At 44.1% G+C, this 21,863-nt stretch overlaps 3 protein-coding genes across 4 annotated transcripts; 2 read left to right on the forward strand and 1 right to left on the reverse strand.

The window, feature by feature from the left end:
• Window positions 1-646: 646 nt before the first annotated feature.
• Window positions 647-5,068, forward strand: LOC121059808 (olfactory receptor 6A2-like; the record flags this gene model as incomplete). The annotated part of the gene is made up of 2 exons (XM_040536953.1): window positions 647-1,574; window positions 5,046-5,068. Coding segments are annotated over exons 1-2 (951 nt in total), but the record flags the coding sequence as incomplete, so codon positions are not given.
• A 3,619-nt stretch (window positions 5,069-8,687) lies between these two features.
• SDR39U1 (short chain dehydrogenase/reductase family 39U member 1) lies at window positions 8,688-16,001 on the forward strand. 2 transcript variants are annotated; one of them, XM_040536968.1, is made up of 6 exons: window positions 8,688-8,782; window positions 9,670-9,776; window positions 10,113-10,195; window positions 10,859-10,980; window positions 11,575-11,718; window positions 11,917-16,001. In XM_040536968.1, exons 1-6 carry the CDS (start codon window positions 8,749-8,751, stop codon window positions 12,330-12,332), a joined length of 906 nt encoding a protein of 301 aa, XP_040392902.1. In that variant the 5' UTR covers window positions 8,688-8,748; the 3' UTR covers window positions 12,333-16,001. The 2 variants fall into 2 exon arrangements, with proteins under 2 accessions (XP_040392902.1, XP_040392903.1); XM_040536969.1 differs by lacking the exon at window positions 8,688-8,782 and adding an exon at window positions 9,320-9,454.
• Window positions 15,996-18,486, reverse strand: LOC121059811 (olfactory receptor 4N5-like). The gene is given in 2 exon segments (XM_040536967.1): window positions 15,996-16,918; window positions 16,921-18,486. Coding segments are annotated over 2 exon segments (960 nt in total). The 5' UTR covers window positions 16,958-18,486.
• Window positions 18,487-21,863: the final 3,377 nt, after the last annotated feature.

Consider the following 21,863-nt stretch of genomic DNA (forward strand, 5'->3'; position numbering starts at 1 on the left):
GGAATATATTATACAAAATGGGAACATGCTTGCAAATTTTTCAAAATTCTTTGAAAATGTGACACAATATAGAAAATTTTCAAAGTGGGTTGTAGAGTAAGACCACAGTTTCTGAATGTATGGTCTACAGAGCAGAAAAGCTTTATTTATGATAGCTATTTTAATTTCATTATAGTTACAGCTTAAGTTCTGACTTTTATGAAAATTTCCACTTTACAAAGTAATAATGCATTCGTAGTGACTATGTAGATGCTGCTAATGATGTTCATAACTGTGATTTTCACAAGTACCTATGGGGATTGATTTTCTGGCAACTCTGTTCACAAATCCACAGATTAGTGCACTGTAAAATTTAGAAAAGGACAAGACAGAGTAACAGATAATTCTCTCTAGAAGGTCAAATAGGAGTTAGGCATTATGTAGCTCAGAGAATTCATAATCTTCCTGAGTTACTGTTATTTTCTTCTAACTAGCATGTCTTTGACTACCTTAATGATTAACGGTACTAGTAAGTATAGCACTATCAACACTAATGTAGTGTGAAAGAAATGTAAAACAACTGTAAAATGAGAGAGAGATACAGAGAGACAAGTGTATTATATTCACTAATAGTAAGTCTTTGATGTCATTGTCTTTACAGAGGTAGATGAGAGACATGGAAGTTGGCAATCACACCATGGTCAAAGAGTTCATTCTTCTTGGATTTCCCATTGCTCCTCACTTGAAGATTCTCTTCTTTGCAATATTTCTCATTGCATATATCTTAGTTTTAGCAGAAAATGTTATCATCATTCTGGCTGTCTGGACAAACTATAACCTCCACTGCCCCATGTATTTCTTTCTAATTAACTTGTCCTTCCTGGAAATCTGGTATGTGACAGTCACACTTCCCAAGACAATGCTGAGCTTTGTGTCAGAGGCGAAGGAAATCTCCTTCATGGGATGCATGACACAGTTGTATTTCTTCCTCAGCCTGGGGAACACTGAGTGCCTCCTCCTAGCAGTCATGGCATATGACCGCTATGTCGCCATTTGTAAGCCTTTCCATTACTCCACCATTATGAGACATATTGTCTGTGTCTACCTTACTATGGGATCCTGGTTGACTGGTTTCTTAATTTCTGGATGTAAAGTATTTTTTATCTCTCAGTTAACTTACTGTGGACCCAATATAATTAACCATTTCTTCTGTGATGTTTCGCCTCTCTTGAACTTAGCCTGCACAGATATGGAAAGAGCTGTTCTTATGGATTTTGTGGCTGCCTTATTTATTCTCCTGATGCCTCTCTCCATAGTAATGCTATCCTATGCCTATATTATCTTCACTGTTCTTCACATTTCATCTGTACAAGGTTGCCAAAAAGCCTTTTCCACCTGTGCCTCCCACCTTATAGTGGTCATTGTCTTCTATGCAACAAGCATTTTCATCTATGTGAGGCCCAAAACACTTGCAGTTCATGACTCACACAAAATTGTGTCTGCTTTCTATTCTATTGTTGTTCCTCTCTTCAACCCCATAATTTACAGCCTAAGGAACCAGGAAATCAAGGATGCTGTCAAAAGGGCTTTCTTCAGCAAAACAGTTTCCTTGCAGAAGCATCAGCAGGTTTAAAGAGAGATTGGAAAGATAATAAAACCATATAAAAACAATGGATTTTATAATTAAATCAAGTTATGAAAAACTCTGGTTTGTACTTCAGAAGGTGAAGCAAGCTGGTCCAAAAATGTTTTTTTCTTTAAATTTTGGAATTGCAGGGAACTGAATGACACACAGTCGTACTCATGGTCTTATGTCACTATGAACGTCCCCGTAGGTCCTTTTAAGGAGAATTAATAGTAACAGTCAAAGGTAAATGTGGTGTTAAGGTCAGGGGAAGACTCCTGCTTTTGCAATCCATTCTCCTATATAATCAATTCTTGTGATTTAACCTGTCATGCAGCTAAGCACCACACATTCATTCACTTACTCCCCTGTAGTAGTGGGACAGGGGAAAGAATAAGAAAAAGTAAAAGTGTTAGAACTCATGGGTTGAAATAAGAACAGTTTAATAAGAAAAAAAAAAAAAGAAAAAAAAACACAGAGAAAAGAGTAAACAAAACAAGTGCTGCACAACACAATTACTCGCCACCAGCTAATTGATGCCCAGCCAATCCCCAAGTAATGGGAGCTCCTCACTGGCCACCTTCCCCAAGTTTTATTGTTCAGCATGATGTCATAATGTATGGAATACCACTTTGGCCAGTTTGGGTCTGCTGTCCTGGTTCCATCCCCTCCCAGCTTCTGGTGCACCCCCAGTCTCCCAGCTCCTCTCTACCTGGCCAGGATGTGAAGCTGAAAAGTCCTTGGCTTAGTGTAAGCATTGCTCTACAACTAAAATATCAGTGTGTTATCAGCTTTATTTTTCTGCTAAGTCCAAAACACAGTACCATAACAGCTACAAGGAAGAAAATTAATCCTATCCCAGCCAAAACCAGGACAATATCTACCTCTTATTCCATGTGCGTCATGCTCACGTCCCACACTTTCCAATACATCCCAATTAATCACCACCACACTTCTTGTCTTTTGACCTATAAACACAGATATCATACCCTTAGTCTATAAGCCTTCCCACTAAAATGTCCATTGAGTTCATTTAGTTTATAATTTTGGGCTCCACCTGTCTTAATGGGGCATTTCTGAGGGCAAAAGAGATGGTGTATGGTGTTGGATAGTTGCATGCTGAGGTCAGCTCTGATTCCATTTCTGCTTCACTTTGCTTGGTTCCATCAAAATATTTTCTTCATTAGTTTGGGTGATTCTTACTGTAATAACATTGACATGACATATAGCAGCCATAGCAATGATGGCATCATATAATGAACAGCATCATATAGCAACTAACATCTTACAATTAAAATCATTGGCTATTCTTTGATAAAATCAAATCCCCTCAAGATACACATCAGACTTCCCAAACCCTATGCATTTTCCACCAAGTACTCCCAGGTCTTCAGCAAAAGTAATCCCACAGATGTGTTTGCCTTTGCCTGAGGCAGCAATAACCCAGACTGTCCTCCCCAGCATGTTTTTTTTACATGCTCTTCAGGAACTTTATCCCCTTTTACAGTGCACACAGGTTTCAATTGGGAGGACCATATCAATTAGCAAATAATTGAGTATTAACTAACCAAGTGGCTTTTGCTAAATCTATATCGCTGTGCTTGAATATTCCATCATCCATTGCTCTCAGTCTTTAGAAGTCCATCATATCTTGGAAGTCCATCAGTCTTCCCAGAGGCTGGTGCATGACAGGGAATGTTATACACCTACTCAATGCCATGTTCTTTGTCCCAGGTGTCTATGAGGTTGTTTCAGAAATGAGTCCTGTTTTCTGATTCAGTTCTTTCTGGAGTGTCACTTTGCCATAAATCTTTCTTTTCAAGGCCCAAGATGGTGTTTCCGATAGTGGCATGAAGCACTGAGTATGTTTCAAACCTTCTGGTGGTAGCTTGCACCACTGTAAGCACATGGTGCTTGCCTTGGCAGGTTTGTGGGAGTGTGATATAACCAACCTGCCAGGCCTCCCTGTATTTGTATTTCAACCATTTCCACACTATCAGAGAGGCTTTAACTGCTTGGCATGCTTGATTGCAGTGCATGTTTCACACTCATGGATAATCTGAGCAATAGTGTCCATGCTCAAGTCCACCCCTCGATCCTGAGCCCATCTATATGTTGCATTTCTTCCTTGATGGCTTGAGATGCCATTGTCCCACCAAGGTACTAAGGTACCTTTCACTGCCATTCCAAATTTACCTGAACCACTTCAATTCTAGCAGCCTGATCCACCTGCTGGTTGTTTTGGTGTTCTCCAGTGGCACAACTATGGGTATGTGAGCATCTATGTGCCTGTACTGGGTTTATGTGGCAAAGGTTTGGTAGCATGGGGCTGCATGGGTGGCCTCTGTGAGAAAAGTCCAGAAGCTGCACCATGTTAGATAATGGCTAATTTTGTTTCAGTAGAAGGATGTTTCTTGTTGCTCGCAGAATAGAAGAAATTGGTCTACCTTCTGCCCTCCCTTCTCGGAGCAAAGACCCACCCACTGTAAGCAAAGAACAGGTTCGAAACCACCTGATGAAACTAAACAAGTACAAGTCTATGGGGTCTGATACATGCATCCCAGGGTCCTGAAGGAATTGGCTTATGCAGTTGCCAAGCCTGTTTCCATCATATTTGAAAAGTACTGGCTTTTCAAATCAGGTGAAGTTGATGGTGACTGGAGAAAGGGAAACATCACTCCCATTTTTAAAAAGGGTAGAAAGGAGGACCCGAGGAACTACAGACCACTGAGCCTCACCTCTGAGTCCTGGCAAGATCATAGGACAGATCCTCCTGGAAGCAATGTCAAGGAACGTGAAAGACAACGAGGTGATCCCAGACAGCCAGCATGACTTCACCAAAGGCAGATCTTGCCTAACCAATCTGGTGGCCTTCTATGATGGAGCGATGGTGTCAGTGGACAAAGGAAGGGCGATGGATATCATCTACCTGGACTTGAGCAAAGCCTTTGATATGTTCCCTCACCACATTCTTCTTTCTGAATTGGAGAGGTATGGATTTGAAGATGATGTTTGACTGTTAGATGGATAAAGAATTGGTAGGCTGGTTGCAGCCAAAGGGTTGTGGTCAACGGTTCTATGTCTGGGTGGAGGCCAGTCACAAGTGGTGTCCCTCAGGGGTTGGTCTAGGGACCGGTGCTCTTCAACATCTTTTCAAACGACATAGACGACGGAATCAAGTGCACCCTCAGCAAGTCTGCGGATGACACCAAGCTGAGTAGTGCAGTCGATACAATAGAGGAAAGGGATGCCATCCAGAGGGACCTGGACAGGCTGGAGAAGTGAGCCCATGAGGTTCAACAAGGCCAAGTGCAAGGTGTTGCACTTGGGCTGGGGCAATCCCAGGTATTTATATAGACTGGGTGAAGAAGAACTCGAGAGCAGCCCTGCAGAGAAGGACTTGGGGGTCCTGGTGGATGAGAAGCTGGACATGAGCTAGCAGTGCACGCTTGCAGCCTGGAAGGCCAACTATGTCCTGGGCTGCATTAAAAAAGGGGTGGCCAGCAGGGAGAAGGAGGTGATTGTCCCCCTCTACTCTGCTCTTGTGAGAACCCACCTGGAATACTGCGTGCAGGCCTGGGGCCCCCAGCACAAGAAGGTTGTGGAGCTCTTGAAACAGGTCCAGAGGAGGGTCACTAAGAGGATCAGAGGGCTGGAGCACTTCTCCTATGCAAAAAGGTTGAGGGAACTGGGCTTGTTTAGAGTGGAGAAGAGAAGGCTCCAGGGAGACCTCATTGCGGCCTTCCAGTACTTGAAGGGAGCGTATAAACAGGAGGGGGAACACCTGTTTATATGTGTTGATAGTGATAAGACAAGGGGGAATGGTTTTAAACTCAGACAGGGGAGATTTAGGTTAGAAATTAGGAGAAAGTTTTTCACTCAGAGGGTGGTGAGGCACTGGAACAGGTTGCCCAGAGAGGTTGTGGATGCCCCAACTCTGGAGGCATTCAAGGCCAGGCTGGATGAGGCTCTGGGCAGCCTGCTCTAGTAGTTGGCAACCCTGCCCAGAGCAGGGGGGCTGAAGCTAGATGATCTTTAAGGTCCTTTTCAACCCAGGCCATTCTATGATTCTATGATAAAAGAAGGGAGATTTAGATTAGACGCTAGGACAAAATTCTTCACTCAGAGGGTAGTGAGGCATTGGAACAGGTTGCCCAGAGAGGTTGTGGATTCCCTGTCCCTGGAGGTGTTCAAGACCAGGCTGGACGAGCCCCTTTGGAACTTGATCTAATGGGTAGCATCCCTGCCAGAGGCATACATTTAAGTTAAAAAAAAAAAAAAAGCTTTCTGCTGATGCACCTTCTCTCCTTTGCCTGTAAAGCTTTTCTAGGCAGCTAGCTCAGTTTGTAACAACTATATTGTAAATGTCTAATGTCAAGACACCTGAATGTAATCCTAAACCTCTTGTAGACAAAAACGGTGAGATTTATCACCCAAATGTAGATTCTATAATACATATATCTAATTCTGAGCCAGTAACTCTTTAGAACAGATGATGGCAGTATTAGCCAATTTTTATTAAATGCTTACAGAACACACTTTAAATGCATCTCTGCTTGTTTGATACCAAGTTTCAAATGTTAAATTGCTTCAACAACTGATTGAAAATTTCCTTTAAAAACTTAGCCACTGAAATTTTATTTTTCAATAAATATATCTTCTTTCTGAAAAATAAGAGGCAAAACCCAACATACGGGCTTCATGAATTCTTATTATTTTTATTATTATTATTTTTTTCACAACAAAAGGAAGGGCAAAAGGTAGAAGAATAAGAAAACGGTTAAATTGTTGTTTTCTTTCTAGCTCTCGGCTAGGTGTTATTTTTTTGGAGCTGTTGTTTGTTTTTCCAGATTGATATATTTTGAATTTGGGTTACAGAGTCATGCTTGGACAGTATCATTTTTCAGCTAACTTTCCTTCAAAAATATTATTATTTTTCATTAGCTTTATGTCATTTTTCAGTAAAGGATTATGTATACATTTAATGGAATCTGGGAATATTTTGCATTTGAGTTTCGTGGTTCTTGAATCCAAAAAGGTTTAAAGTTTTGGTTGCTTAAAATACTGAACATATTAATTAAAACAGATAACCTTGTTACCCTTAATTTTTTAAGCTGCTGCTAAAGCATAAGGGATTTGGATTTACTCTCCTTTTTCTCTTTCTTTTTCTTTTTCTTTTTTTTTTTCCTTTCATGAGGGAAAATTTTTCAGACATTGTAGATAAAGTCTTGATTAAAGAAAAGTATTTTTGGCATAGAGAAATGTAATTTCCCAACCCTATGAAATCTCTGGTTAGTACCTATCCACTATTTCTGTGAGTCATTACAAGTCTGTGGTACCAGTTGAATATTTTTCACTCTTTGCCTTTGCAAGGCCTTTCTTCTAACACAGAAACACATTCACACAGTGACAACAGGAAGGGAACAAAGAACTTCAGCTTTCTGGTGGGTTGGTAATGAGCTTGGGAAATGAAGTATACAAATGGTTGGGCACACCGAGGCCCTCAAGACAAAGAGAGAAATGGCCAGGGGCTACAGTGCAGGACCTCTGGAATGAAACTGAACAGCAAGAGGAAGCGTAGAGCAGAAAGACTCTGACTTTAGCTCTGAGTTGTGACATGCAGCCCTCACAGACACAGGGGACACAGGGAGAACTAGAGCACTGTCAGTCATCCAAGTAGAAATGTTACCCTCCCATATTTACTACAGATTTATTTTATTTTATTTTATTTTATTTTATTTTATTTTATTTTATTGCCAGATGCTTGTCCAGGCCACAAATCAGATGAGTTCATGATGATGTCATTGCAGCAGTTTCAGATGCTCTCCTGTCACTCACTGATCCAAGGTTGTTCACATCCTGTTCACATTGTCCTGTTTGTCATGGCTCACCACTTCCAGCTACTGTATGCATATGTATTGCTTATACAAAGCAAAGCTATGATACCCCACCTCAGTTAGACAAATACATTGTAGTGAAGCATGCTGAAATTTAGGCCATATATTCAAGTGATCAAGGTGAGGTAATACTTAGCAAGTCACAATGCCAGGCAGAGTGTACCTGCAGCAGGTACCTGTTTCTTGTTGGGTAAATCCAGTTTCATGCCTGGATCATAAAAAGTTTGGAAATGGGCTTGTTTCCAGTCCAAGAGGCTCCCTGTCTGTAACACAGCTGTCCCAGGGAAGCTGGGAACAGGGCAATTGCAGGCACAAAACACCACTACTCAGTGGCATACATTGTAGGTTCCATTTACCAAGTTGATGTCTATGGCAGTAGATGGCAATTTCTATTCACAAACACATGCATCTGGGCAGAGCTCTGACATGAGTCAAGGCTTCTGGTCCGAGATCCCTGCTCAGGAGAGCAAGACACTCACTGCAGCTGTTGGAGGTGACAAGACCTGGCTGGCAAGCAGCTCTTTGCACGCAGCAGTTCCACCTTGAGGGCATGATGTCGATATGATTTAGTAGCTTAGCGGGTAGTACTGGTGATAGGAGAACGGTTGGACTAGATGATCTTGAAGGTCCTTTCCACCTTGTGTTTCTATGATTTTATGACAGTCCTGTCGACAGTGCCGGTGGTTGGTGAGTGAATTCCCCCCCAGGGTTATTGTTTTCACTCTTTACTGCTTTCTAATGCAGACATTCAACATAAGCTCCCAACTGTTTCACTGGCCACATCACCCCAAGGCCAAACTCAGAGTTTCTCCATCTCCAAAGCCAATTCGCTGTTGTTACCCAGATTCCTTTCTTACCTCTCCATGCAACACCCGTAATTTCTGCCTCATTCACTGTTTAAGTTAATAGGTGGCCACACTCTCATTTCATCGCATTCTTCCCATAGGCGTCACCTGTATCATGCTAACCCGCGTTCCACTAGCTTTGGGTTGGGGGGGGCCGCACATTCCCGAACGCCCGCCGGGCTCACGGCAGCCGTTTCTCCGTCGCCATCTTCCCACCACAGGACCCGTCACCCCCGGCGGGTGCCTGCCATTCTTGGTCCCGTTCCCGCCTAAACACCTCCCGTCAGCGCCCGGAGCACGCTGGCCCTTTAAGGATCCCCCAGCGGGGTGGAGAACTGTACGCGCTGGGACACCGCGGGCGGGAGGGTGACCGACTGCACTCGCCGGGAGGGAGCGGTTGCGCATGCGCAGCCGGGCAGCCATGCGGGTGCTGGTGGGTGAGTGCGGGGCGGGGGCTTCCGGCGCGCCGTTAGTTGTGGGCGCTGCTTAGGGAATTGCCGGGGGGGGGGGCGGTTGGTGCTGAGCGGGGGTCCCCGGGGAGCCGTAGGGCGCAGGGGTGGCTGCAGGAGCTCTGAGGGAGTTGTGGTTTGGAAATGGGGGGGGCCTGGGCCTGGATTCACAGAATCACAGGATCATTTAGGTTGGAAGAGACCTCCAAGATCACCTAGTCCAACCTCTGACCTAACACTAACAAGTCCTCCACTAAACCGTATCACTAAGCTCAACATCTAAACGTCTTTTAAAGACTTCCAGGGATGGTGACTCAACCACTTCCCTGAGCAGCCTATTCCAATGCCTAACAACCCTTTCAGTAAAGAAATTTTTCCTAATATACAACCTAAATCTACCCTGGCGCAACTTGAGCCCATTCCCCCTCATCCTGTCACCAGGCACGTGGGAGAACAGACCAATCCCCACCTCGCTACAGCCTCCTTTAAGGTACCTGTAGAGAGCACTAAGGTCACTCCTGAGCCTCCTCTTCTCCAGGCTGAACAACCCCAGCTCCCTCAGCCCCTCCTTGTGAGACTTGTTCTCCAGACCCCTCATGAGCTTCATTGCCCTTTTCTAGACACGCTTGAGCACCTTGATGTCCTGCGTGATTCAGCATGGTGCGTGTAGCAGTTGGGATCCAGGCACCGTGAGGGGATAGGATGCAGTGCATGGAGCCAGGGTATGGGGGGTGGTGGAGGCCTGCAGTAGGAGGGCTGGGGAGAGGGTGATCAGGGCCCAGTGGTGTACCCTGGGAGGATGGCCATGGTAACAGGAACTCCTGTGCTAGCTTTGCGAGCTGTTTCTGGTCTCTAATATCCTGTCTTTTTCACAGGCGGTGGGACTGGATTTGTGGGCAGAGCTCTGACCCATTTGCTTCAGAGCCATGGTCATGAGGTGACCCATGTCTCTCGACAAGCGGGCAAGGATCGCATCAGCTGGGTACGAAATAAGAGTGATTACAGAAGGAAGACCATTTCAAGGCTGAGGAACAAGCCTACCTGGTGCGGCATGCAGGGAATTTGTAGTGGGCAAACTGTTTCCCACTGATGTACCCTGCAGCTCCTAGGCGCTGTACTGGTTGTGGTCAGTTGGGGTGGGTACTGCTGCAGCTCCAAAGAGCAAAATGTTCTCCATTCATGCTTGTGCAACAGGCAGTGTTTACAAGGGTCAGGAAGGAACTGGCTGGGTGTCTTGGGAGCTCATCCTGCTTTGTTGTTGGGAAGGCTTGAGAAGAGGGTAGGCTGGGTGTGTGATGTCTCTGTTACCCCTTCCTAGGAAGAGTTGTCCCGCCTTGGATTGCCCCAGTGCGATGCAGTGGTGAACTTGGCTGGTGAGAATGTCCTCAACCCTTTCCGCAGGTAAATTGATCTCCCATAGTGTTGCGGGGACAACGTGAAGGCAAGACAGCCCAATGTTGTCAGAAAATGTGGAATGGGTCTGGCAAGGGAGTAGGGTGTCCAGAAAGGACAACCTGGGTTCCCTGGCTGTTGACTTCTGGGTCTTCAGGTATCCAGAACATTTCTGTAGGCCTGTTAAGTCCCCGGAGAATTTTGAAAGACAGATTTCCTTCTGGACTGACAGGGGGAGGCCAGGCAAAATAGTTGCATACATCCAAAAAAGCACCAGATGCCTATGCTTAGATAATACTTAATAATATGCCTAGATAAAATCAGAACCAAAATGGACTGTGGAAGTTGTTCTTGTATTGCTGAGGGTGTTTTTGGAAATGCCTCTTCCAGGTGTTTGAGGAGAATTCACACAGCTTTGGTGCCCACATTTTCTGATGTGTTTGCCCTAAGGGCATCCAAAACCTACAGCCTTTTTTGGGAAATGGTGAGCTGCGTTCTCCCACAGTTACCATATGTTTAAGTAGTAATATTCTATGTCCTCCTCCTACTCTGGGGTGGGGGGAATTTATGTGACATCTCCTGTGCTTGTGAGGTGACCGTGGGGGCTCCCCCTGGGGCTATTGTTTCCTGGCATATCCTGATGGGAAGTATGAGTGGCTCTCCGTTTTCCAGATGGGGTGATGCTTTCTGCAAGGAAGTTATCAGCAGCCGAGTTGAAACCACCAAGACCTTGGCCAAAGCCATTGCTGATGCTGACCAGCCACCCAGTGCTTGGGTCGTCGTCACCGGCGTAGGTATTGGTTGGGCCCAGCGTGCCTCATGCTGATGAGGAGAGGTGTACCTCCAGACAGAAGCATGTTTCTGTGGAAAATATGTCTTGCCTTGAAATGCCAGCTTTATTGCCATCAGCATCACTGTGTTTAGGAAAGGCTTGGTCAGCCTTTTTTGTACTGGAGAGGAATTTGGGTCCTCATGCTTTCATTTGGTGGCATTAGGACAGGACCTTTTCCCTGTGAAAGCCTTAAGGCATCTGTAGAACCAAGTTATCTAAGCAAGGACTCAGCTGAATCCCCCCATACCTCTCCAGCTTTGCATTTCTGCTTCCTACAGGCTTTGAAGCTGCTGCAGGTTAGCATTTACGACAGGCAGGAAGCTCTTTTCTATGCAGCCAGCTCAGTGCCTTGTTTGCTGGTGCATTTGATTCATGGATTGCCATCTTGACTGGAATACTAGCACATCCTGTTGAAGCTGCAGAGCGCATTTGTAGTTCAAAACCTTGTGCTGTTCATATGAGGATGTCCCTGGAGACAGGGATAAGGGTTGGGGAGAAGAGGGACAGCTGATGGTGGGATTCAACCCCAACCTGCTGTTTGCTGTTATACCCCTAGGCTATTACCGCCCTAGCCCCACAGCTGAGTATACTGAGGATAGCCCTGGGGGGAATTTTGACTTCTTCTCGCGCCTGGTGAGCTCCTGGGAAGCTGCAGCTCTCATCCCTGAGGGTCCAACTCGTGGTGTTCTGGTGAGATCTGGTAAGATGGGACATCGTGCGTGTCTGGAGTGGCTCTGCTTTGGAGCTGGGGCATGAGGGGAAGGGGTGGGAGAAGTGCATTGGATTACGTATCTCTTCTTGTTGGAGTGCGGTCTCAGGTCCAGCCCTCTAAGGATTGTCTCCTGGCTGTAGGTCTGGGGCTGGAGAGGGTCCCTGTCTCACTCTGTTCTTTCCACAGGTGTAGTGCTGGGCCGAGGTGGTGGCGCAATCTCTCAGATGCTCTGGCCATTCTGGCTAGGACTGGGAGGCCCCATAGGGTCTGGGCACCAGCCATTCCCGTGGATCCACATTCAGGACCTGGCTGGGATCATATGTCATGCCCTGGAGAATGAGTGCCTGCAAGGGGTCTTTAATGGTGTCTCCCCATCTTCTCCTGCCACCTCCAACAGCACCTTCACTCAGGAGTTTGCTGCAGCCCTGGGACGCCCAGCGCTACTGCCAGTGCCTGCCTGGGCCGTGCGAGCTGTCTTTGGGGTCGAGCGCGCTGTTATGTTGTTGGAGGGCCAGAAAGTGGTACCAAAGCGCACCCTGGAGAGCGGCTACCATTTCATCTTTCCTGACCTTTCTGCAGCTTTGAAGGACATTGTGGCTTGAGTATTCCTTGTTCAGGCTGTTTAGGGCCTTTTTTTTTTGTGGTTCCCTGGCTCATATACCTTCCCTTGGGTGAAAGAGGGTGTCTTTTCCTGTTCTGTCTTCTTTTGTGCATCTCCAGTTTAGGAGACATCCTTCCTATTTCCAACTGCAATCTCCACCTGCTTTTGGTGAAGGGCACAGACCTCTTTAAGGATTGTGACTGCTGAATCTGCCGTCTCTTTTCCACAGCATGTATGTGAGCAGCTCACAGAGCACCTTGGGGGAAGGATGTCTCTGCCCCCTGCAAAAGAGGTATGGCAGCAGGGAAGATCTTCAGGTGTTGTAATTCTTCTCCATGTTACTGGAAGTCCCTCTTCCTGTTTTTCCCAATGTCTTTCACCATATGGTCTCAAGAGACTTAGTTATGCTCTTCTGTTTTGCTCGTCTCAATCTCATAGGAAATTGTAATTAATTAATTGTAAGCTTGTAATTAAGCTTGGGGGGGATCCATCTGAGGGGGCACAGAGAGCGATGGATATGGGTGACTTGGAGACCTTGCCTTCTCCTTTTTTCTGGTAGATTTGTGCTAGAGCAAAGGTGTCAGAACCTCCAGCAGACTCGGCCTGAGCATCGTGCCCCTACAGGTGGATTTGCAGGATTCCATAGTACCCAAGGGCTTTCATTCATAAGTTTTTCTGCTTTATGACAAGTTACTACAAATCACTGCTAGCAAGGATACATGCGTTTAATAACACAAATATATTTATCAAGCTATTATGAATTATTATCAGGAAAACAAGTGTGTGTGTATTTGTATGTGTTTATATATAAAAAGTCAATAGCAGCAGCCAGTAATAAAGCAGTAAGGATATATACTAATATTACAGGTTATTACAAACAATGCTAGTGAAATAGCAAATATACTCATTATTGATTACTTATAGGCACATACATATATTCAAAAGATAACCAATACCACTAGCTAACAAACCAATCCCACAAGTGGGGATCAAGCTGTCTTCAAAGTGGTCTAACTAGGAAGACCAACCTCAGAAAGGGGTCAGCAAAGAAAGCTGACCTTAGAAAAGTCAATTTTCAACTTGACAATTTTCTTTTGCCAAATGGTATGCAGAAGATAGTTAATAAGGGGATAAACAGCAACAACAAAATAAATCCTACTTTACAGGCAACTATATTTGGTTATTTAGAGCATGCTACAGATGGTGTTACATAAGAACTGAGAACACTATGACCTGTACAAGCACATGGAGGAGAAGGAAGTGATCAGGAGTAGTCATGGGTTCACCAAGGGGACATCACACTTGACTAACCCAATAGCCTTCTATGATGGAATGACTAGCTGGGTGGATGAGGGGAGAGCAGTGGATGATGTCTACATTGATATCAGTAAGGCTTTTGACACTCTCCCATAACATATTCGTAGGCAAGCTCAGGAAGTATGGGGTGGATGAGTGGACAGTGAGGTACACTGGCTGGATGGAAGAGCTCATAGGGTTGTGATCAGTGACACTGAGTCTAGTTGGAGGCCTGTAGCTAGTGGTGTCCTCCAGGGGTCCGTATCAAGTCCGGTCCTGTTCAATTTATTCGTCAATGACCTGGTTGATGGAGTAGAGTGCACCTCAGTGAGTTTGCTGACAACACAAAGCTCAGAGGAGTGGCTGATATCCCAGAGGGCTGTGCTGCCATTCAGAGGGTCCTTGACAGGCTGGAGCATTGGTTGGTAAGGAACATCATGAAGTTCAGCAAGGGCAAGTTCAGGGTCCTGCACCTATGGAGGAATAACCCAAAGCACCAGTACAGGCTGGGAGCTGACCTGCTAGAAAACAGGCCTGCAGAGAAGGATCTGGGAGTCCTGGTGGACAGCAAGTTAACTATGAGCCAGCAATGTGCCCTTGTGGCCAAGAAGGACAACAGTATCCTGGGGTGCATTAGGAAGAGCGTTGCTAGCAGGTCGAGGGAGGTGATCCTCCTGCTCTACTCAGCCCTGGTGAGGCTTTACCTGGAGTACTGCATCCAGTTATGGGCTCCCCAGTAGAAGAGGGACATGGAGCTCCTGGAGCAAGTCCAGCAGAAGGCTACAAAGATGATGAGGGGAGTGGAGCACCTCTCATATGAGGAGAGGCTGAGAGAGCTGGGCCTCTTTAGCTTGGAGAAGACTGAGAGTGGGTCTTATGAGTACAAATACCTGAAGGGAGGGTGTCAAGAGCATGGGGCCAGACTCTTTTCAGTGGTGCCCAGCAACAGGACAAGAGACAACGGGCACAAGTTGAAACACAGAAAGTTCCAGCTTAATATGAGGAAACATTTTTTTACTGTGAGGGTGACAGACCACTGGAACAGGCTGCCCAGAGAGGTTGTGGACTCTCCTTTGGATATATTCAAAACCTGCCTGGATGCCATCCTATGCAATGTGCTCTAGGTGATCCTGCTTGGCAGGGGGGTTGGACCAGATGATCTCAAGAGGTCCCTCCCAACCTCAGACATTCTGTGATTCTGTACGGTGCAGTGCCTTCTTGGATATTATTGCAGACTTTGTGGATGGAGCTATATTTAGCATATTCTGCATCTACATTGTCTATGGAATATATACTTCAGTAAGAAAACCATGTTCTCCGAAATCCTGATTTTTCAACAAAAGGAATTATTTTTTCTCAACAAGGAATTATTTGGCCAATTCTACTTTAGAGACAAAACAAGAGGTAAATTACAGGGCAAGTAAGGGCCAAGACAGAAAAAATCTAAGGCACAGTTTATTTCAACTCAAAGTAGAAATTAAAAATGTGTTAGCTGAATTTCTCCCTAGAAATGCCTTTTGCAGGAATCCTTAGGAATCCATAGGATTCTATGTTGCAGATGTCTATAACTGTATAGATAAACAATACAATAAATGTGTGGTGAGGTACTGGGACAGGTTGCCCTGAAGAGTTGTGGATTTCCCATCCCTGGAAGTGTTCAAGGCCAGGTTGGATAGGGCTTTGAGCAACTTGGTCTAGAGGGTGGCATCCCTGCCCATGGCAGAGGGTTTGGAGTTAGATGATCTTTAAGGTCTCTTCCAATCTGAACATATGATTCTATGCCTCCCGTAAGAGCATGACCACATTGCCTTTGATTTTTACTTAACAATTTCAGATTGCAGTGGACTGCCTGTGCTGTTATGAGAAGCAAAAGCTTGCCTACAAACTAGGTGATCCAGCAGTTTACACATTGTGCCTTTGTGGGGAAGCAATCAACTCATTTAAAAGGCAGCCATGGAAGAGGGGAGGCAGTCATGCCTCCAGGGAGGCAGCATCAACATTCAAGTTCAACTATAAACTGAAATCTTGAATTAACATGCTTGCACCATTGTGACTCTCTGCATCAGAACCAGAAGTCCATTAATAATTCTAGAAAGTCTCAACACCTACCAGATTATTTCTCAAAAAAAAAAAAAAAAAAAAGATTTTTAACAGTAACTTCATAGTACAACTGATACAATTCCTTTACACAGCTTGGTTCTCCTCTAAATTATTCCATACAGTAATTAGTATCACCCTATGGCTTTTGGATGGAAGAAAATTACTTAAAGATTACTGATTATATATTATGCTCTTACGTAATGTACAACATGGAGTTGTTCCTAAGAGAACTGTATTAACAAACAAAACAACAACAGTTTTATTTACTTTAAAATACTTGTTTGTTTGTTTGTTTTATTTTTCCACACGTAAATATGTATTTGCTGACCAACTTCCACACTGAGCTTCTGATCTCCTTGTTACACAGGGTATAGATCATGGGATTAGTCAGTGGGAAGATGACTGTATGGAAAAGAGCAACAACCTTTTCCATTGGGACAGCTTGGAAGGGTAAGACATAGATATACATAGCTGGGCCACACATGACAAAAACCACAATGATGTGGGAAACACAGGTGGAAACAATTTTGCTCTTTGCCTTGGAGGACTGTGTCTGGAGCTTCAGCAGCAGGACAGTGTAGGAGATGAGGAGAAGTGCAAAGCACATGACAATGACAACTCCATTGTTGAGAAACATCAAAAGTTCCACTATGTGAGTATTAGCACAGGCCAATTTAACCAGTTGATGGACATCACAGAAGAAGTTGTCCAGGATGTTGGGGCCACAGAAGGGGAGAGCAATGGTGAGAGCAAATAGAGTGATGCCGTGGATGAAGCCCCCTGCCCATGAAGCTCCAACCAGGACATAGCATACTGCCCTGTTCACAAGCCTGGTGTAGTGAAAAGGTTTGCAAATGGCTACATAACGGTCATAGGCCATGGCCATGAGCAGGAAAGCTTCAGCTGCTCCCAGGAAGTGGAGGAAGAAAAGCTGCGCCATACAGGCATTGTAGCAGATTGTCTTATGGTGTGAGAAAAAGTCAGCCAACATTTTAGGTGGGGTCACACAACAGTAACAGATGTCCAAGAATGCCAAATTGGCCAGGAAAAAATACATGGGTGTTCCCAGTTGGGACTCCCCTTGAATTGTGAGAATGATAAGGATGTTGCCTGGGAGAATTATCATATAGAACAGCAGGAAGAAGAAGAAGAGAATCATCTGGACTTTGTGGGTTTGAGGAAATCCTACAGAACAAACTCTTTAACTACCGTGTTGTTCTCATACTCCATTTTGACTCTGTAAAACCCTGAAAAACAGCAATCACAGAAAAATAAACAAATACCAGTGTAAATATACTAAAATATTTAAGCAAATTCAGGTATACTTAGACTGCCTAATATGCACACCCTTTGAACCATTGTCTAGTTTAAGGAACTCCTTATGGTGAAACACTTGAAAGCTAGTGATTTAGATTCCCACTAACTTGGGCATTGTACTGGAAATATAAACTGAAAACATCCACATGTCGTCAGGTGTTCCACATTTTCTCTACACCCTGTGAATGGGCACCAGGATTAAGTGTAAATCATAAAGTATCAGTCCAGTCTCCTATAGTAGGCTAACTTTTGTGGTTTACAATGTAACTGTCTTTCTGAGCTACTCCTGTATACACCCTCTCCAAATGACAAAAGTAGGCCCTTCCAGGGTACTATACAATTCATTCTAATATAGACAGTCAAACAAGTCTAGATTAATTGCACTCTACTTACTCAATAACCTAACAATACATCCACGGATTATGAAAGGAAACTAAGTATAGATCACTCATATCTGAAGTGTATTATGACTGAACAATTTAAATCACTTTACAGTCGATATCAGAACAACCAGCCCAAGGAATAACAAATTCCATCATAAATTTTCTCAATTCAAGCATTTTTTAAAAGAATATATGTTCCTCAATTGTCTTTCAGGGTGCCGAGATCACATACTGACTTCCACCTTTCCTCAAAGAAATCCCTCAGCAGTGTCTAATTTTCCAATGAGATCGTAAGAGCATTGGAAACCATGAAGACAATTCCATTATCTAAATATCTCTCTGAAATTAAGCCACCAAGAATTGACTTGAAGACAGATTTTGAAAACAAAATTGAGATTTTCCTTGGAATGTATCAAGTCATTTCAATTTCCATGCATTTGAATGAAATTGTGGATTTTAACTCCTCCCTCACAAAGACAAGCATTAAAAAAAAAAAAAAAAGGAAAGAAAACAAAAGAGTCAAATTTAGTTAATAGAAAGACTTGTAAAATAAGTTCTGCCATTCCTTCCAATTCCAATTCTGTTTCTTCTGAGTCAGAAGAAAGTTACATGAGATTTTGTCTCCCTTTCTTTTTAATATCTTTCTTTCATTTTGCTGCAAAGATGGAATGTTTGTATGCATGACTATGTCTGCCTGTTACTGCATTCATAGTTGCAATAGAACAAACCATACTGAAAATGCTGTGATGGGAAAAGATACTCAGATCTGTAAGCATCATTTAGTTTTAGAACAGTTGTAGTTAATTCCCATATTGAGACCAGTGAGAAATGGAATTGGTCTTGACAGTGAAACTGAAAATAGAAAAACAAGTGAGACGAAGAGAAAGTGGCAAAAAGTAGTCAAACTTTAAAATAAAATAAAGAAATAAAGGAAAATAAGGAAGGAATAAAGAGAGAAAAATACCCTTAAGACACTTTTTGATGTTTCTGTCAAATATCAAAATTTCCTCACCATGCCTGGAAATAAACAACAAACAAAACATTATTGACATTTTGTGTTTTCTTTATTTCCTTCTTTATTACATGGACAGTTGAAAGGCTCATTGTGCTAGATGTGTGTGTAAAATAGGTCCATATTGTCCAATATTTAATTTCTCAGCTACCTGCAAATCCATACCGACAGGCATCTGGAGCTAAGTGTCTCTTTGCCTCACTTAAAATTTCCTCTCATTGATCTGGTCGGCTCTGAAACTAATCTAACAACCCGTCCATACCATCAACATGTCAGGAAGATTCCTGAAGGAATCTATCGCTCCACACTGCTGTCCTTTAATCTGACCCTACACCCATCCAATACAGTAACACTCTACTTTCAACCTCTACTTGGCTATAGATACTTCTGTGGTTGCACTTGACTTTCATGACTTCACATCTCTACTACCTAGGTTGCTCAGCCCTAACTGGTAAAGAAGCGATTAGAAGCTACAATCCTCTTTGTCTGTTTCCTGCCATGCCATGTCAGAAGGGTGGTAAATATTTCCCAATTTTTCTACCTACTTCCCTGATGACCCAAGTCTTGACACAAACCTCTTGTGTCAAGATTCTCTCCACTCTTCAGCTACAGATTGCAGTTCACCCAGTTTCCATTCCACTGTGAAAAAGAGTGGCTACTCTGAACTCAAGTTTATTCCTCCTTCTGCCTTCTTCCTATTTCCCCTGCTGCATTTGAGTCTTCACTACTGGAAAGAAACTTGCCAAGAAAGACATGTAATACCTTATTTGTCTTTTCCATTTCATTAAGTCATCTGCTTCAAAAAGAAACTGTTTACAGGAGCCCAAGGAATCACATCTAAGTTGATGACTTCTTCTGGTATTTTCTACAGCAAAGCCACCTTTTAGAGTTAGTTATTTACTGCATAATTTATGATGCTGGGGTGTACATATCTACATCTGAAGATGTCAACATAACAAACATAACAACCACAGGGACACAGTATAAGGTAAAAGATACAATTCTCCTTAGCAAGTGTAGGATAGAACACAGGTTCAGAAACACATTCTCTTGTGCCATTGTATGTGCTCTGCTCTACAGTTTCAGATCTAAAATGATGGGTCCTGCGTCTCAGCTATGGCAGACCTGGTAGAGATGTCTGAGATATCCCAGCCGTAACCTGACAGCACTGAATGCTATGTTCAACTGTTTGAATTCTGCTCTACATGTCTACTCAGACTTTTAGTTGCATTTTTTCTTTGGACAGATTAAATTATATTTAATCTCTGAATTTATGTCCCTGGTTCTGACGGCATTCTTGAACCTGTGTCTGTGCAACTACTGTCCTCACCCTTCTTGTCATCCACCGTTCAAGGGTAGAATGTCCTTCCTCCTCAGGCAAGGTGAGCAGATCAACATCTCAAGCCCTGTATGGGAGGAAAACAGTATTGCCTGTAATTCTTTTCTTCCTTATTGGTTGTGAGAGTTCATTGATTTGGGGTTATTCTTACTGACATCAGTTTTATCAGCATTCCTTGATCATGTGTGAATGCAAGACAGCTAAGACCTGAACTCCCCTAATCCTTCCATCTCTTATCTACTGTTTTCTCCCAAATGCTTCCCAGGTACCAACAGCTCTCCAGCTACCGAAACTCTTAGCTTCACTCCAAGCCGTGATTGTTATTTCTGAAGGCATCCCAGCTTTAAATCCTACAAAAGCTACAATACATAAAAGCTTCAATACATATCTCACTTTCAGGATCTCTGTTGGTAGTCCATCATCTTCGCTTGAAGTCTTCTTTCTTTTCCTCTCCCCCACACCCCTGTGTTTAGCACTGCTGCGCATGCACCAGAGGTTCAATTCATGTTAATTCCATGCCCATTCTCAGTGATTTTTTCCCTGTCTGCTTGTCAGCACTAGCACAGCAGACTGCAACCAGATTGCCTATGACCTTAGCTGCTTCACTCACCACCTGCCGATAAAGGATGAACGGTGCCATGCCAGAGGATGAAGAAGTTTTTGTTTCTTTGCATCCTCTGTATGTTACTTTTCTTTGCCTCCTTAACAGACAACTGGGGCTGCAGGTGGTTTCTTGTTCCAAGTGTGGAGGTTACATATTAATAGAAAGCAGCTGTGCTTCCAGAGTGCTAACTGAGATGCCCAGGGGTCTTAATAAAGCCCTAAGGTATATGATTATTTAGACCAGGAATGAGTGATAGTCCCTCTTGGCTTGACCAAGCTTGGTAGCCTCTTTGTGATGTCATGAATAACGGGTTTCAAGGTAAGCAGCAAACCTCTTGAGAGATTGTTTGGTTGGCAAATGGATCCCTCAGTGCCTCTCAGAGAGGAATCTCCATTACCAAGCGCTAAACTTGAGAGGGATGCAAAGATAATACGAAGGGGGTTCTACAGGTATACTGGCCACAAAAGAAAGACTGAGGACATTTGCCCTCTGACAAATGAAGACAGAGATCTGGTAATGACAGATGTGGAGAAGGCAGAGGCACTTAACAATTTCTTTGCCTCGGTCCTTTACTAGTGGTCAGGCTTCCCATATCTCCCGAATCTCTAGGCAGGGGCTGGGGGAACAGAGTCCCTCCCACTCTAAGCAAAGAACAAGCTTGGGACCATCCAGATACAACTTAACAACTACAAATCTATGGGCCCTGATAACATGTATCCCAGGGTACTGAGGGGAGTTGGCTGATGTAGTTGCCAAGCCTGTCTCCATCATATTTGAAAAATCAAGGGCACTCAGGCCAAAGTACCTGGTGACTGGAGAAAAGGAAATATCACTCTCATTTTTAAAAGGGTGTTGTGGTTTAGCCCGGCTGGCAGTCACACACCACACAGCCGTTCGCTCACCCTCCCCCCCATCCCTCTCCGGGCATGGGGGAGAGAAACGGGAAAGTGAAGCCTGTGAGTTGAGATAAAGACAGTTTATTAAGACAGGGAAAAGAATAACAACAATAATAATAATAATAATAGTATTAATAGTAATAATGTGTACGAAATAAGTGATGCACAATGCAATTGCTCACCACCCGTTGACCGATGCCCAGCCTATCCCCGAGCAGCCGGCCACCCCTCCACCCCGGCTAGCCACCCCTATATATTGTTCAGCATGACGTCAGATGGTATGGAATACCCCTTTGGCCAGTTTGGGTCAGCTGTCCTGGGTCTGTCCCCCTCCCAGCTCCTGCTGCATCCCTAGCCTGCTCGCTAGCAGGACAGAGAGAGGCTGAAAAGTCCTTGGCTTGGTGTAAGCACTGCTCTACAACAATTAAAACATCAGCATGTTATCAGCGCTCTTCTCATTCTAATCCAAAACATAGCACCCTGCCAGCTACTAGGAGGAAAATTAACTGTCCTAACTGAAACCAGGACAAAGGGCATAAAGGAAGAACTGGGGAACTACAGACCAGTAGTTCCTCTCCTTTCCTA

This window comes from Cygnus olor, chromosome 25 (assembly GCF_009769625.2).
Source record: "Cygnus olor isolate bCygOlo1 chromosome 25, bCygOlo1.pri.v2, whole genome shotgun sequence".
In the NCBI taxonomy this organism is placed as follows: domain Eukaryota; kingdom Metazoa; phylum Chordata; class Aves; order Anseriformes; family Anatidae; genus Cygnus; species Cygnus olor.

Excerpts from the sequence above, each read along its gene's own strand:
- SDR39U1 (XM_040536968.1), top strand. The coding sequence starts at position 8,749 with ATGCGCAGCCGGGCAGCCATGCGGGTGCTGGTGG. Across the intron at positions 10,196-10,858 it reads GTCCTCAACCCTTTCCGCAG|ATGGGGTGATGCTTTCTGCA; the intron begins GTAAATTGATCT and ends TCCGTTTTCCAG. Across the intron at positions 10,981-11,574 it reads GGTCGTCGTCACCGGCGTAG|GCTATTACCGCCCTAGCCCC; the intron begins GTATTGGTTGGG and ends TTATACCCCTAG.